This window comes from Gossypium arboreum, chromosome 11 (assembly GCF_025698485.1).
Source record: "Gossypium arboreum isolate Shixiya-1 chromosome 11, ASM2569848v2, whole genome shotgun sequence".
NCBI lineage: Eukaryota > Viridiplantae > Streptophyta > Magnoliopsida > Malvales > Malvaceae > Gossypium > Gossypium arboreum.
Window position 1 is genome coordinate 107143622 of NC_069080.1, and position 15707 is coordinate 107159328.

General features: G+C 30.8%; 1 protein-coding gene across 2 annotated transcripts; it reads left to right on the forward strand.

Moving 5' to 3' along the window:
* The first annotated feature begins 280 nt into the window (after positions 1-280).
* On the forward strand, positions 281-6786 carry LOC108472427 (putative disease resistance protein RGA4). Of its 2 annotated transcripts, none has more exons than XM_053021127.1 (4): positions 281-773; positions 2708-6164; positions 6298-6345; positions 6588-6786. In XM_053021127.1, the coding sequence occupies exon 2, from the start codon at positions 3590-3592 to the stop codon at positions 5780-5782; it is 2193 nt and encodes a 730-aa protein (XP_052877087.1). In that variant the 5' UTR covers positions 281-773; positions 2708-3589; the 3' UTR covers positions 5783-6164; positions 6298-6345; positions 6588-6786. The 2 variants fall into 2 exon arrangements, with proteins under 2 accessions (XP_052877087.1, XP_017629432.2); XM_017773943.2 differs by having other exon boundaries at positions 6298-6340.
* The last annotated feature ends 8921 nt before the right edge of the window (positions 6787-15707 follow it).

The following is a 15707-nucleotide window of genomic DNA, read 5'->3' on the forward strand; positions in this document are numbered from 1 at the left end:
TTATGAATGGTTTAATGCTTGTTGGTTTAACGAATACTTTGGAAATTTATTTTAAAGATTGTTCCTTGTAGTGTTGAATAGCCAAGTACGAAGGTAAAAGCCTTAAATGGACTCAGAATGGGCTATTCAAGCTATATTCTTTATTGATTGTAATATATTATTCCAAAAAATAGCAATTAGATGAATCATTATAGCACTTTGAGTAAAATATTAAAAGCGAGTATTTTAATGTATTTCCATGAAGCTACAATTATCTTAGGCTTAAATGGGACGGTCTTCTCAATGTCCACGCTATCTTTGTACTTTTGACTTGGTGGGCTAAATTATTATTACTACTATTCCCACCATTCAATAAAATATTACCAAAACAGACTTTCTTTTTTGATCTTGAGCAAAAGGATCATCCATCCAGAATACACTTCAAACCCAAATAAATGAACATCATTCCTCTTTTCTTACCTTTGAAAACCTCTTGAGATTTTGACAGCAGAGTTATGGCGGAATCGTTTCTCTCCATCATTGCCGAAACCCTTTTGAAGAACATCATCTCCCCTACTATCAAACAAACTATCTCTCTATTGAATGCCAGTGATTTGAAAATGCTGGAGGACACCATGACATACATCAAAGCTGTGCTGTTAGATGCTGAAAAACTGCAGCAGCACAATCAGACATTGCGCCATAGTTTGACCAAGCTAAGAGGCGTCTTTTATGATGCTGAGGATGTGCTCGATGAATTCAGGTGTGACGCTCTGCGAAAGGAGTTGAAAACGGTACGTTTCTCCTCCATCTCTATCCCTTTTGCATGCTCTTTGAGGATGGGTCACAAAATAAAAAAAATGAATAAGTATATTTTAACATGATGGCATGGTAATTAATAAAATAAAGCAAAATAGTGATGGGTAAAATAAAATGATATTACAATAATAAATAAATGAACAAAGAGAAAACAAATAAAAAGGTAAAATAAAATGTCATGCTAGTGAATAATAGTAATGCAACTATAATGATAATAAAAATACATCAATTTATAGTAATAATAGCAATAATCGCGTCATGACCATTATCATAATATTAATATAAATAATAAATAATAAAAATAATGATGATAAAATAAAAAAAATACATAAAAGGAATATAAATAACATAAATTTTAAATATTTAAAAAGGTAAAGAAATAAAAAATAGGTAAAACTAAATAAATGAAGGATTGAATTGAAATTTAAATGAAATTAAAAGCATAAATTATATATAAAAATAAATAAACAAATAAAAAAGACTAAAACAAAAATGCGAAAATAAATAGGGACCAAATGGGTCATTATTCCCAAACCTTAGGACACGCGTCATTCCCCGAAAGGTCATCAAACTGAAGACTAAATTGAAAGTGAGTTAAAATTAAATGGTATAATCTACAAAAGAGAAAAAGAGGAATTTGGACCACATAGAAGAGGGTTCAAAGGCGGAAGGACTAAGGTAGCAAATAGACCACTCCTAAAAAAGCATGCTAGGATCCGGGTTAGGTCGGCGGGTTAGGCCTGAAACGGCGCCATTTTGGGACTTATGAACCTTGGCTAAACCGACGTCATTTGGTGTTGCTAATATAAGCCAAAATTTTTTTGAAAATTTTCATTGCAGTTTGGATTTCAAAAAAAAAAAAAACTTCAAACCCTTTTTTTTTCTCTCAACCCCCCTATCTCGGCCATTGAGCCACCGTAAGTCTGCCATGGCCACCGATCATCAGCAACGACAGCCGTCGCCTCCGATGGTCGGAGTTGCAAAAAAAAAAGTCCCATTTTTGTCCCTGTCTTTTGGAAAATCCATATATGGGGTCAAAATCCTTAGATTTAGTCAAACTTCGAAAACAAAAAAAAAGTCATTTACTTCTAGTCATCCTTCGCCGAGGCCTTGGGCGAATCCCGAGGGATTCGACGGCCTCTTAGACTAGAGGAGACACTGACAACGGTAAAAAACTAGAGTTGATCATGGGCCGGGCGCCCCGGCCCGAAGGCCCGCTCGAAAAATAAGAGGGTTTGGGTAAAAATATAGGCCCGAAAAATGGGTTTGGGCAAAAAAAAGGCCTGTTTAGAAAACGGCCCGGCCCGACCCAAATTATATATTAATATATATATTTAATCATTTTAAATTTTTAATATAACTATTTCTTATTATATTGTCAATTTGTGTATTGTTTTAAGAATTGTTTTAGTATCATTTATATTTGTTTTAATATTTGTTTTTATGTTTTTAAATATATTTGATTTATTATATTTTTAAATTTTTATTTAATGAAATAAGCAAAAAAAATTTAATATGGGCCGATCCAAGCTCGGGCTTAGCAATTTTATTTCGGGCCTGGCTTGGACAAAATTTTAGGCCCATATTTTGGGCCGGGCAGGGCCCGGGCCTAAAATTTTATCTGGGCCCGACACGAACTCGGATCGGGCTGGTCCATGATCACCTCTATAAAAAACTTTTTTATTTAATTTTTTGGTATATGCGTGATTTCAAAAAATAAAATAAAAAAATACATTTTGTTTTCTTTGCTCTTTGTTATTTCAAAATCTCAGTTTTTTTTTTTGTATTTCTCTTTAACAAATACATCTCAATCTTCTGGCTTTTATAGTCGATTACACATATTTTTTTTTCTTTCTTTTGTTGTTTCTACTATTTTTGTCATTTGTCTTGTTTTCCTTTTTCTTTGCAGGCGTTTGTGGCAAGGTCAACGGTGTTGGGGTGCTGTGCCTTGCCATTTTGGTGCAATGGTGGCAGAGGATGCGTCAGGCTTCGGGCGGTAAGTATGCCAACATGGTGGGGTACGCGCGAAAGGAGACCGAGGGTTTTAGATTTTTTTAAAAGAAATTTAGATTATGGGCTTGGGCTTGGGCTTGGGCTTGTATAATATTAGGTTTGGATTTGGGTCTTGTAAATAGGATTGTTTATTATTTTATTTTTTTTTCAGGATAAAATTAACCTGTTACAGTGAGTATTTTGATGCATTTCTAAGATATGTAATCTTAGAAGATATGATTTTATATTTGGTGGTAGGTGCCTTTTAATCTTAGCCATTGATGTACTTAATTTTGTACCATTGGATTTGGAGAGGCTCAACTATAAATAAGAGACCTCTTCCCTCATTGTAAATCACTTGAGTTTTGAGCAATAAGAATTCTTGAGAGCATTCACTTAAATCTCTCTCTTGTGTTCTTATTTTCTTTGGCTTGTTCTTGTCTCGTTCTTCTTTCATCTTGTTTGGCTTTAAGGTACTTTCGCTTAAGTTGTGTTTTGGGAAGAATTCTGTTGAATCCTTCTTTTGTAGAAGTTGGGCTGACTTAGGCGTTTTTGGAGTAAGAAACTGCCTAAGGCCGCACGGATTGTGAGATAGTCTTCTCAATTTCCACGCTCTCTTTACTAAATTTCTTTGTATTTTTCATTTGGTGGGGCTAAATTATTACTATTATTCCCAAAAACAGACTTTCTTATTTGACCTTGAGCAAAAGGATCATCCATCCAGCATAAACCCAAATAAAAGAACTTCATTCCTCTTATCTGACCTTTGAAAACCTCTTAAGATTTTGACAGCAGAGTTATGGCGGAATCGTTTCTCTCCATCATTGCCGATACCCTTTTGAAGAACATCATCTCCCCTAGTATCAAACAAACTATCTCTCTATTGAATGCCAGTGATTTGAAAAGGCTGGAGGAAACCATGACATACATCAAAGCTGTGCTGTTAGATGCTGAAAAACTGCAGCAGCACAATCAGACATTACGCCTTAGTTTGACCAAGCTAAGAGGCGTCTTTTATGATGCTGAGGATGTGCTTGATGAATTCAGGTGTGACGCTCTGCGAAAGGAGTTGAATACGGTTCGTTTCTCCTCCATCTCTATCCCTTTTGCATACTCTTTGAGGATGGGTCACAAAATAAAAAAGATCAACGAAAGGTTAGAGACCATTGCTACTGATTTCAAAAGATTTAATCTAGGAGAGAATGTTCAAATTCTTCAGAACCGACCGTATGTTGTTCAAAGTCATAGGGACACCCACTCCCTCATGACTTCTAAGGTACTTGGTCGAGATCAAGACAAAGAGAACATTATAGATCTTCTAGTCCAGCCAAGGGGTGTGGAAACCATGACTGTCATCCCCATAGTTGGAATAGGAGGTTTGGGGAAAACTACGCTTGCTCAGTTTGTGTATAATGATGAAAGAGTGAGTCGGTGTTTTCCCTTGAAACTATGGGTGTGTGTATCCGAGTTTTTCGACGTTGCCAGGTTGCTTTGCGAGATTATTTTCTACATCAACCATGAAAGATGTGATGGTTTACCGGTCAATGCACTGTTGACTCTTCTCCAAAGTCTTATAGAAGGTAAAAATTTTTTACTTATTCTGGATGATGTGTGGAATGAAGATCGTGTCAAGTGGGATGAATTGAAAGCCATATTGATGAAATTGGATTATCTGCATCAAAGTAAAATCATTGTTACCACAAGAAGTTTAGCCGTCGCATCAATAATGGGTACTCAAAGTCCTTTTGAACTAGAAGCTCTTAGTCATGAAGATAGCTTGTCTCTGTTACTAAAATGGGCATTTAACCAAGGGGACGAAGAACGATATCCAAACCTATTGCCAATTGCTGATGAAATTGTGAAGAAATGCAAAGGTGTTCCTTTGGCAGTGAGAACTATGGGAAGTTTACTTTATGGAAAAACTCGTCAACGTGACTGGGAACTGATAAGAGATAATCACATCTGGAAGCTTGATCAACAAGAGACAGGTATCTTAGCTGCACTAAAATTAAGTGACAATCATTTGCCCCATCATTTGAAACGATGTCTAGCTTATTTGTCATTGTTTCCCAAGGATACACTTTATGACACTGATTATATCATCCAATCCTGGTTGGCTAATGGATTTCTCCCAAGCCCCGTGCAAGAAGATGATGTGTGCTGCGAAGACATTGGTTTACAGTATTTCAAAGACTTATGGTCCAAGGGATTTGTCCAAGATGTTGATGACAAAGTTACATTTTATAACTTCAAAATCCATGATCTGATACATGATCTTGCGCTAAGTGTTTCACAAGAAGAGTGCTTAACCATATATCAGCAAACGATAAGTGCTTCTGAAAATGTTCGGCATTTGGCATTCGCTGAGCATTATCCGATGAGAACTCTGCAGCCATTTTTGAAGAAGTTGAAAGGTGTGCGCACGTTAGTAAATCTAACTCCATGGGGACAATGCAGGGAGGTGGAGAAAACATTTTTGAGTGCTTGCATCTCATATTTTAAGTACCTGCGGCTAATTGAGTTGGAAAATTGCACGTTAAAGGCATTACCAAAGTCCATTTGCACCCTAAAGCATTTAAAGTGTCTTAACTTAAGTAGCTGCCATAATTTGAGGAGAGTTCCAAAGTCCATCCATAAACTTCAGAGCTTGCTGACATTGAGATTATTTAATCTCCCAAGGTTTCAAGTGTCTGACAATTTGCGAAGGTTGATCAATTTAAGATTTCTGGAGATATCAGGGGATGACATGCAATTAAGAGAGGTTCGACCTGGTAATTGGAGTTCACTTCGATTCTTATACTTTTTCAAGTGCACGACACTAAAATGTTTGTTTGAAGGGATGGAAAACGTCACATCACTCAAAGATTTGAATTTCAAATATTGTTATGAACTTGAATCACTACCTCGGAGTCTGAAATTCCTAGTTAAATTAGAGGATATTTTTATTATTTCTTGCCCAAAAATAAATTTACTCATGGAACCTCAAGGATAGAAGATGAAAAGCTTCACTTAGGTCTTAAAAAATTCATAATTCGTGATACGCCAAGTTTAAGGGATCTACCTCGGTTGCTTCTTGAAGCATCTGCTAGCCATTTGGAGTTCATTGAACTCAGGGGTTGCCCTGAATTGGAGGCACTGCCAAATTGGTTTCAAAGCTTAATTTCACTTCAAACATTAGAGATTATTGGTTGTCCCAAATTATCTCGTCTTTTTGATGGAGTAGAGCATCTCACTTCCCTCAAACAACTAAAGATCCAACAATGTCCAACACTAAATGATAAATATCGACCGCAAACTGGTACAGATTGGTCCAAGATATCACCCGTTCAAGAAGTTCATATTGAAGAGCAAAAGATTATCAAGTCACGTTAGAGGTATTTTCATTTTTTTTTTATCACTTTTTTGTTTGCTTCATAATTGCGAGTTATCTCTTTTTACAATTTTTTTTTTCATTTTATTTAATAAATATTCAACATTGGCAGATTTTAAATAACTAGAATTTTACAGGTAAAGGAAAGCGGAGGGTTAGATGAGAATAAGAGAGCTGCAGGTTAGGTGTATAAATTAAGTAGTTATTTTTTAATTTCCTTACCATATAAATGAAATTAGTTACTAAATTTGGCATTACCAAGGTTTGATGAAAATTTTCATTTCTCTCTGGATTTCACGTTAATGAGTACAATTTTGGTTTAAATATATAAAAAGATGGAAATGATAATATTAAAGAAAACAGTGTATTTGGTTTAATATAAGATTAAATACGTTTTGGTTGTACAATGATCTCATTGACATGCCAGGTCTAATGCTGGAAAACTATGGGAAGGGTAGCAGTTCTTTGTATTGTGAATTGAGGAGTTGATGCAGTATTCGTAATGTAACACTCTTTGTTTTATTTTGCCTCTGTCCTTCATTTGGAATCAAACATTTTCTCCTCGCGATATCTATGGTGTTGTATGGATAACTCATGAATTTAGTTGAAATTTTATTTTCTGTTAATATTTCATCTGAGTGTTGTTTAATTTTATTTAATTTAAATTTATATATATATATTTGATTACATGTTTGTTATTTTTATTGCAATTATAATTTTACCTCTTGTTGCTATCTAACTTGCTTATATGAAATAAAGTATTTTGCTTACTTTTTCACAAAAAAAAAAGAAAAGAAAAATCAAATCAAATTCTCAATTTTTAATTTAGTTTTGGTTCCACATAATTTGGCTGCCTATGTCCAATCTCATGTATCTATCCAATAAAATTCCTCTACCACTAGTATTATATGTTTTTTATATGCCTCACTACTATTTTCTTTATGTATATAAATTAATGAATAATGAGTAAAATAATAGAAGTTTACATTTAACTTTATCTCCTTTATTTTCCAATTTATTCCTTTATGCTCTGTTTATTAATATTTATTAATTTTAATAAAAAGTATAACGAAGAAAGAATTTTATGCCGAAAAATATATATATATATTTTTTTGCTTCTTCTTCTTAATTTTGTTAAAAGAAAATCGATGATTAAAATCTCGTTGATTTTAATAGAGAACTGATGTTTCCTTATTTATTTATATGTAATTAAACTCCAAGTTACTTTTTACTTTCTAGAATAAATTTAGATAAATAATTGTTAAGATATAAATAGTTATTTTATAATAAATTCCAATTTTATTCCTTAAATCATTTATAATTATTTTAAAATATAAAATTTATTTTAGATAAGTAATAAAAATGTTTTAAGTGGTTTATAATCATTCTTATTTTCTAAAATCTAGAATAAAAATTAAATTTATTTTAAAACGCTTTATTACTAAATCTCTAAACATTAAATTTATTTTAAATGTGTCGATTAAGTTTTAGCTCAATTAGCATAAATATTGTTGCTAATGCAGGAAAACTAAGGTTTGAGTGCGCTGAAGCGCATTATCCTTCCATTTATAGGTTGGGAGAGGTTATAGGTAGTTCTAGGTATTGTCTTAAAAAGAACAGATATAATTAGAACTTATAATAAAATTATTTAAAAACAATTTATTTTAAATGTAGAATTTATTTTAAAATTTTCAGAAATTATAAAAATATATATAAAATTATTAAAGAAATACACCTTCAAAATGAACATGGATAAATGATTGTTAAAATGCATTGTATCTAGAAGAATTTTAGAAATATAAAATAATTTCAAAATAACAAAGTGTATAAAATAGAGCACTTTACCCTCTTTTTTTTTTTTTTTTAATTTTGTATTGTTATTTTGAAATTATAAAAATATTCAGAATGAACTTTGCTAAATAGTTGTCTAAGTCCAAATGAATCTAGACAATTATTTTTCGGAGATTTATTATCCATGTAAAATAAAAATAAAATCTCTATTTTATTTTTTTCTTCACATAAATTTTATGGTGCTAGTCAGGTATGAATAAAAATACTAACATGACTCATAGTTTTGAAATTTATGTAGTAATTAGGTTGTAAAAAAGATTAACATGACTTATAGCATCGAATGAAGTTTGAATTAGTAGCTTCTCTATCCATGAAGCTCTGTTAAATAAAAAAGTGCAGTTGAGAATGTAAAATATCAGCTCAAACGGAGGATGGATGTATGTCTGAATATAGGGATATTGGTGTGGGAAGAAATGCAATACCTTAAGCTTCTTCCTAAACATCAGTTAGTCTTTTGATTTATTTCTTCACAATGTAGTATGTGTTATGAAGTAGATTAGGAGTTTGAATATCTACGTACATCTAAATTATTTTCATTTCCAAGCAGAGATCTTTTCTCTTCAATTTTCTTGAAACAAAATAATTAGTATCATTGTGTTTGTTATTGTAGAATTTCAAGTGCCTTGTACTGATAGAATTTGAATGACTCTCAGGTTTGATGATACTTGTCAAATGTTTTACAAATTAATTTAATATATTCAAACTATTTTTTATGAGGTAGTAAAATAACTAATGTATGACCTACAATAGATATATGATATAATTTTTTTTGTATTTTATATGTTTAATTTCTTTTAATTTTATTTATTTAATTAACTATTTTATTATCTGAAAGTAATGAATTTCTTTTAATTTGGGGTTTTAAAATATTTTTCTTATTTAATATTAATTAGTTATGCATAACTCAATACTCTCTTTTTACATGAATTTCCTTTAATATTGACAATATTTTTGTAGCATAACAAAAAAAAAATTAACATTGTTAGTATTTTGCATAATTTATATAATATTTAATAAATTTAGGTAAAAATTAAACCTAAAAAAATTAAATACTAAACTAGAAAAAAGCATCAAATTAAGTCAAAAAAAAAAAGTAGCAAAATAGAAAAAATTGGGATGCAAAGGCAGAACATTAAAACGCCCTAAAACAAAAGATCACAACGCGAGCTTCCTTATTAGTTTTTGGACATGGAGTGGCGAAACGACTATTTGGCCAAAACCTAAGAGCAGCCACTGTGTTTTACACATGGTGACGTTGACTTCATATTCACCTAGTAAATTATTATTATTATTATTCTTTCCATTACCAAAACTCTCTTTTTTAAACATCGTCCATCCATCCAGCCATCCTACACATTAAACTAGAGGCAGATTTAGGGGGTTGGCAGGCCCTGACTCTTTTAAAATGTAAAATTATTATTTAAATCTTTCAAGTTTTTTAAATTTTAAATTAGTAAAAATAAAATTATATTTTAGTCCTCTAAAATTATAAAAAAAATTAGTTTAATTTTTTAAAAAATTATGAATATATAGATTATAAAAAATTAAAATTCCATTCGATCTTTTAAAAATTTGTTCTGCCTTTGCCCCTGCTTTAAACTCAAATAAAATAACCTCTTGAGTTTTTGAGAGCAGAGTTATGGCGGAATCCTTTCTCTCCGTCATTGTCGAAAACCTTTTGAGTCACATCATCTCCCTTACTATCAAACAAACTATCTCTTTATTGAATGCCAATGATTTGGAAAGGCTGGAGGTAACCATGACATACAACAAAGTTGCGCTGTTAGATGTTGAAAAACTTGTTGAAGTTGGCATGCATGCAGTAGATAAAGCAACCAATGAGCAGACCATGCAACATAAGTTATGCGGATGAAGTATGAAGAAGCAGATCAAGCCGCACTTATAGCACACAAAGTACATACAGTCCAAGTTATGTGGATGAAGTATGAAGATCAAGCTGCTGTAGTATTTTCGGATGAAGTACATGCAGCTGCTGAAGTTGATGCTACTGTTCAATTTCAGTTTCATTTTGTTACTTTAAGTTATATTTTATAACTTAGTTAAATTAGAACTAAGTAGGTAGTGTATTTAATGTTATTGGGTGCTGATAAGGTTGATAGATCAGCTTACCTAATTGTGTAAGTTGATTTGCAAGTTGCAATGTGCAAGCGGTGTAAGTAAGTCCAGAAATAGTAAATATGTTAAAGTTGACCAGCTTATGACTGGTATATGTATTGGTAGTATGCCATCTTTTTAATCAATGAATTTCAACAGAAATCATTCAAAAAAAAATACTCTCTCAATTTTTGCTTTCTTTTACCAAGTAAAATTATGTTTGTTTATCCTAAAAATATCAAGCCTTTTGAAGCTCAATCTTCCTTCATTCTTTATCCGGATTTATTACGTTATTGCTCAAGTTTTACACTGAGCTTCATACTTCTTTCGGATAAATTGTTCCAAAAACCCAACACTGTACCAGCACAATCAGACGTTGCGCCTTAGTTTGACCAAGCTCAGTGGCGTCTTTTATGATGCTATGGATGTGCTCGATGAATTCAGGTGTGACGCTCTGTGAAAGGAGTTGAAAATGGTAAGTTTCCCTTCCATCTCTATCCCTTTTGCATACTCCTTGACGATGGGTCACAAAATCAAAAAGATAAACAAAAGGTTAGAGACCATTGCTACTATTTTCAAAAGATTTAATCAAGGAGAGAATGTTTAAATTCTTTAGAACCAACCGTATGTTGTTCAAAGTCATAGGGACACCCACTCCTTCACGAATTTTAAGGTACTTGGTCGAGATCAAGACAAAGAGAACATTATAGATCTTCTAGTCTAGCCAAGGGGTGGCCAAAACATTCTTGTCATTCTTATAGTTGTAATAGGAGGCCTGGGAAAAACTACTCTTGCTCAATTTGTGTACAATGATGAAAGGGTAAGTCGGAGTTTTCCCTTGAAACTATGGGTGAGTGTATCCGAGTTTTTTGAGGTTGCTGGGTTGCTTTGCGAGATTATTTTCTACATCAACCATGAAAGATGTGATGGTTTACCGGTCAATGCACTGTTGACTCTTTTGCAAAGACTGATAAAAGATCAAAAGGTTTTTCTTGTTCAGGATGATGTGTGGAATGAAGATCTTGTAAAATGGAATGAGTTGAGAAACATATTGATGAAGTTGGATGATTTGCATCAAAGTAAAATCATTGTAAACACCAGAAGTTTAGCTGTCGCATCAGTAATGGGTACTCACAGTCCATATGAATTGGAAGCTCTTAATCATCAAGATAGCTTGTCTTTGTTACTAAAATGGGCATTCAAGGAAGGGGACGAAATACGGTATCCAAATCTTTTGGGAATTGCTGATGAAATTGTGCAAAATGTAGAGGGGTTCCTTTGGCGGTGAGAACTATGGGGAGCTTACTTTATGGGAAAATTTACCAACATGAATGGGAACTGATAAGAGATAATGACATTTGGAAGCTTGATCAACGGGAAAATGACATTTTACCTGTTCTAAAATTAACTTATAATCATTTCCATCTCATTTGAAACGATGCCTGACTTGTTTATCATTGTTTCCAAAAGATACAGCTTATAACACTGATAATATTATTCAATTTTGGATGGCCAATGGACTTCTCGAAAGCCCCAAGTAAGACAACGATGGGTGTGGTGAACGTTTTGGTTTACAATATTTCAAGGATTTATGGTCCAAGGGTTTTGTGCAAGATGTTAAGGATTACATCTCACTTTATACGTTCAAAACACATGATTTGATACATGATCTCGTACTAAATGTTTCACAGGAAGAGTGCTTAATCATAAATCAACAAACGGTAAGTGCTTCTGAAATGTTCAACATTTGACATTCGCTGACCGTAATCCGTTAAGAACTCCACAATCATTTTTGAAGAAGTTGAAAGGTGTGCACACCTTAATACTCCTAGCTCTGCTGGAACAATTGAAAGGTGAGCGCTCCTTATTTCAGCTAGCTCTGCCGAAAGAATTGAGGGTGATTGAGAAATCATTTCTAACTGCTTGTATCTCGTATATCAAGTACCTGTTGTTACTTGAGCTAGAATATTGCTCGTTTGAGGCATTACCAAATTCAATTTGCACCTTGAAGCATTTAAGATATCTTAATTTAAATAGGTGCGGAAATTTGAGTAGACTTCCAAAGTGTATTCATAAGCTTCAGAGCTTGCTGACATTGAGATTACCAAAGATTCAAATTCCTGACCAACTGCAAAGACTCATCAATCTCAAATTTCTAGAGATAACTACGGCTGACATGCAATTAAGGGAGATAATATAAAGGAAAGCGGATGCTTTGATAATACTAAGAGAGCAGTAGGTTAGATCTCGTTTCATTCATATAAATTAAAGGGTTATTTGTTTTTTCCTTACCATATAAAATTTGCCATTGGCAAGGTTTCATGAAGATTTTTGTTTCTTTTCGGGACTTTTCAAAACTCATGTTTTATCTTTAATTGTGTATTGAATAATAAAGCAAAAAGGTAAATTTTGAATACAACTGTTGCATAATATAAAGCATAAATTTTGGAAGCTTAATTTGGAATTGTTGAACATTTTTTTCAACTTCATACTATAAGCAATGTTACTTTTTATATTGAAGATGATTTCCTAAGCTTAGGGCGGGCATCGAATGGTTCAATGTGCCTCTTTAATATAAATAATTAAACTGCTTAATATAATATTGTAATTTATTTCCTAATTAAGTTTTAATATAAGTTTATAGAGTTAATATTTAATTAATTTTTAAATATCATATCTTTAATTATGGTACTTAATATAAATTAATAATTTTTTACTTGAATTATTGAATATAATTAAAATATATTAATTTATCAATTCAAATATTATAATAGAAAATTTTCAAGTCATAATTAAAACATTTTAACATATTAAACATACAATAAGTTTTACTTTAAGAAATTAATGCAAAGTAACATTATTCAAAACAATAGTGGTTAATATAATTAACTCTAATATATTAATTAAGTGATTATTAAGATTTTAAAATTCTATTCAAATAAAAACACTATTTACATCAATAAAATTAGCACAACTTTTTTTTACATAAAATATTTTTAACTTATATTTACAATTTAAAAATATTTTTAAATGTGTAATAATTATCACAATTTTTATTAAATTATAATTATTCTTAAATGTATAATTCTCAAAACTTTTATTTTACTTCAAATTTTTTGTTTTTAAATATAAATTAATTAGTAATGAAAAATAAAAAATAATCTTAGTTCAAAATGTCTTAAATTCATTTGGTTTTCAACTACTGCACACAACATATCTTATATTGGACGAATCAACCGACACATGCAGGTCGCAAAAGCTTTTACTTTGTTTCAATTTTTGGGCACTATTTTCAAAATCCGATTAGATTAATTAGTTGAATTGGTTGCACCAAAAATCAATTAGAGTATCGATTTGGAATAAGTGATTAGATTTATTGACCCATGAACTAGTCGGATCGACTGATTGGACAGTCAAATCAACGATCACACCGATCGAATCATTTTTTAATAATTTATTCGATTGAATGGGTTAAACTAAGAACCAGTGGTCTAACAGGTTCGACCAATGATAGTTTTGAGAGCCTTGACTCCGTCTGATTCAGAGTTCAAGATTCTTGCATTGATATGATGAATTTCAAGCCTTTACTTCGTTTTCTTAAAAAAAAAAAATTATATTGGTGTGTGAGAATAAAAATAAGTTTATGAGAAATTAATCAAAGGCTTTAAGACATGTAACCATGTCACATTCTTTAAGAGCTATTCGCTCTTACCTACATTTTGGTATGCAAAAGAATTAAAAGAAAATGAACTTCAAGGATACAATGCAAGATAAATAATTATCTACATTTTGTGCTGGATATATAGAGTGGAGAAGATAGATCCGGAGACGATATTAAAATAAACAGTAGACTTCGAGGCATGGCTGACGTTTTCCAAAGAGAACTATTTACCCCCACACAAAGTTGCTAGAGAGTTAAGACAAAGGTCCTTTCGGTATACAATGAAGCTTTTGAATTTCCTTTGACTAGCAAAATCAAGGAATTCCCTAACTCTTACTTTAATTTCTGAAAAATAAGATTGATTGCAATTGTGATTTGTGAGCACCATAAACCCTCGATTTATATACACTCAATTGACACTATTTGAAGAGTCACAATCCTTTATGTTTGATTTCCATTGGACATACTTCTTAGAAAAACATGTCTCATGGAATCAAATGTATCTTTTGAATAAATCGTCACTTTCTAATAAGTGCTCATGAATAATTATGAATTTGCAATTTACAATTTCCAACAATCCGCCACTAGATTGTTAATTAAAAAAATAAGTACACAATGGTTATGCATAAAGAAGTTTGTATGTAGATTGAACCTTCCTTTAGTGCAAACTCTTCAAAGTATCAACAAAGTAAATGGTGGCACTAAATCTTGATCCTTAGTGCATGTTGTCATTCAATAACTTGTTATTACCCTTTGAATCTCAAAAAATTTAAGTGCTAAAAATGTCCTTAATTGAAAATATATAAATAATTGAGCATTTAATTAAAAATTAGCAATCAATTGAATCTCTAAAAAATAATTTTTTGTTGAAACCTCTAATAAGCGATTACACGGTGACATGGAAAAATGATAATGTGGATGATTTAATTGATTTTTATTAATTACTTTACCTCTTAATTATTATTTTTTAATTACAATCTCTTAATTAATTTTAAGAAATTATAAAATAAATTTTTATAAAATTTTATAAAAAAGTTATAAAGTTAAAATTTTAGGCTTTAGGGTCTAAGGATTGAAATGATAAAATTTTATAAGTTTTATAAAAGTGGTATTTTTAAATTTTTAAATTTTAAATTTTAATAATTTATATAATTTTTATTTTTATAACTTTTAATAATTTCTAATAATTTTTCAAAATTTTAATAAAAATTATTACTTTTATTTTCTCTCATTCATTTGAAAATTCTTATTAACTTCTTTCGCTTCAACCAAAATCATTACCACTTCTAACTCTACGCTTTTTATTACCGATACCAAATATTCCAAACCTTTAAAATATGAAAAAGTTACTATATATTTTTATAATTTTATAATTTTAAAAATTTAATATTTTAATATAATCTTATTCAACTTTTTTATAGCTTTTAATTTATATATTTTTAAAATCTATAATTTTATAATTCTTTCATTTTCATAATATACTCAAACCATTATATATTATTTAGTAATTTTATAATTTTCTATAATTTCTAAAACATTTATAAAATTTTCATAATATATTAATGATATATTATAAGATTTAATAACATTCAAAAATTTTGTGATATTTTAATATTTTTTATAACTTTGTCAATTTATTATAAGATTTTAATAATTTTAAACTTAAATGTTTAAAAAACAATAGAACCTCATAAAATAATTAAAACAATTAAATCCTCACAACATAATTAAAAATAAATTAATCCTCCATATCAACCTTTTTTTTATGTGAACTACCAAAACAACCATTACAATACCACTCATGTCAACCGCTACATCATCGCTTAACAACTCATTAAAGGATTTGGGAAAAAGACATTTTTAGCACTACGCAAAAATATATATATAATTTAGTACTAATTGCACCAAATGATCTCATAC

What these genes read in the sequence shown, in the direction of transcription:
- LOC108472427 (XM_053021127.1), top strand. Translation starts at nt 3,590, where the DNA reads ATGGCGGAATCGTTTCTCTCCATCATTGCCGATACCCTTTTGAAGAAC.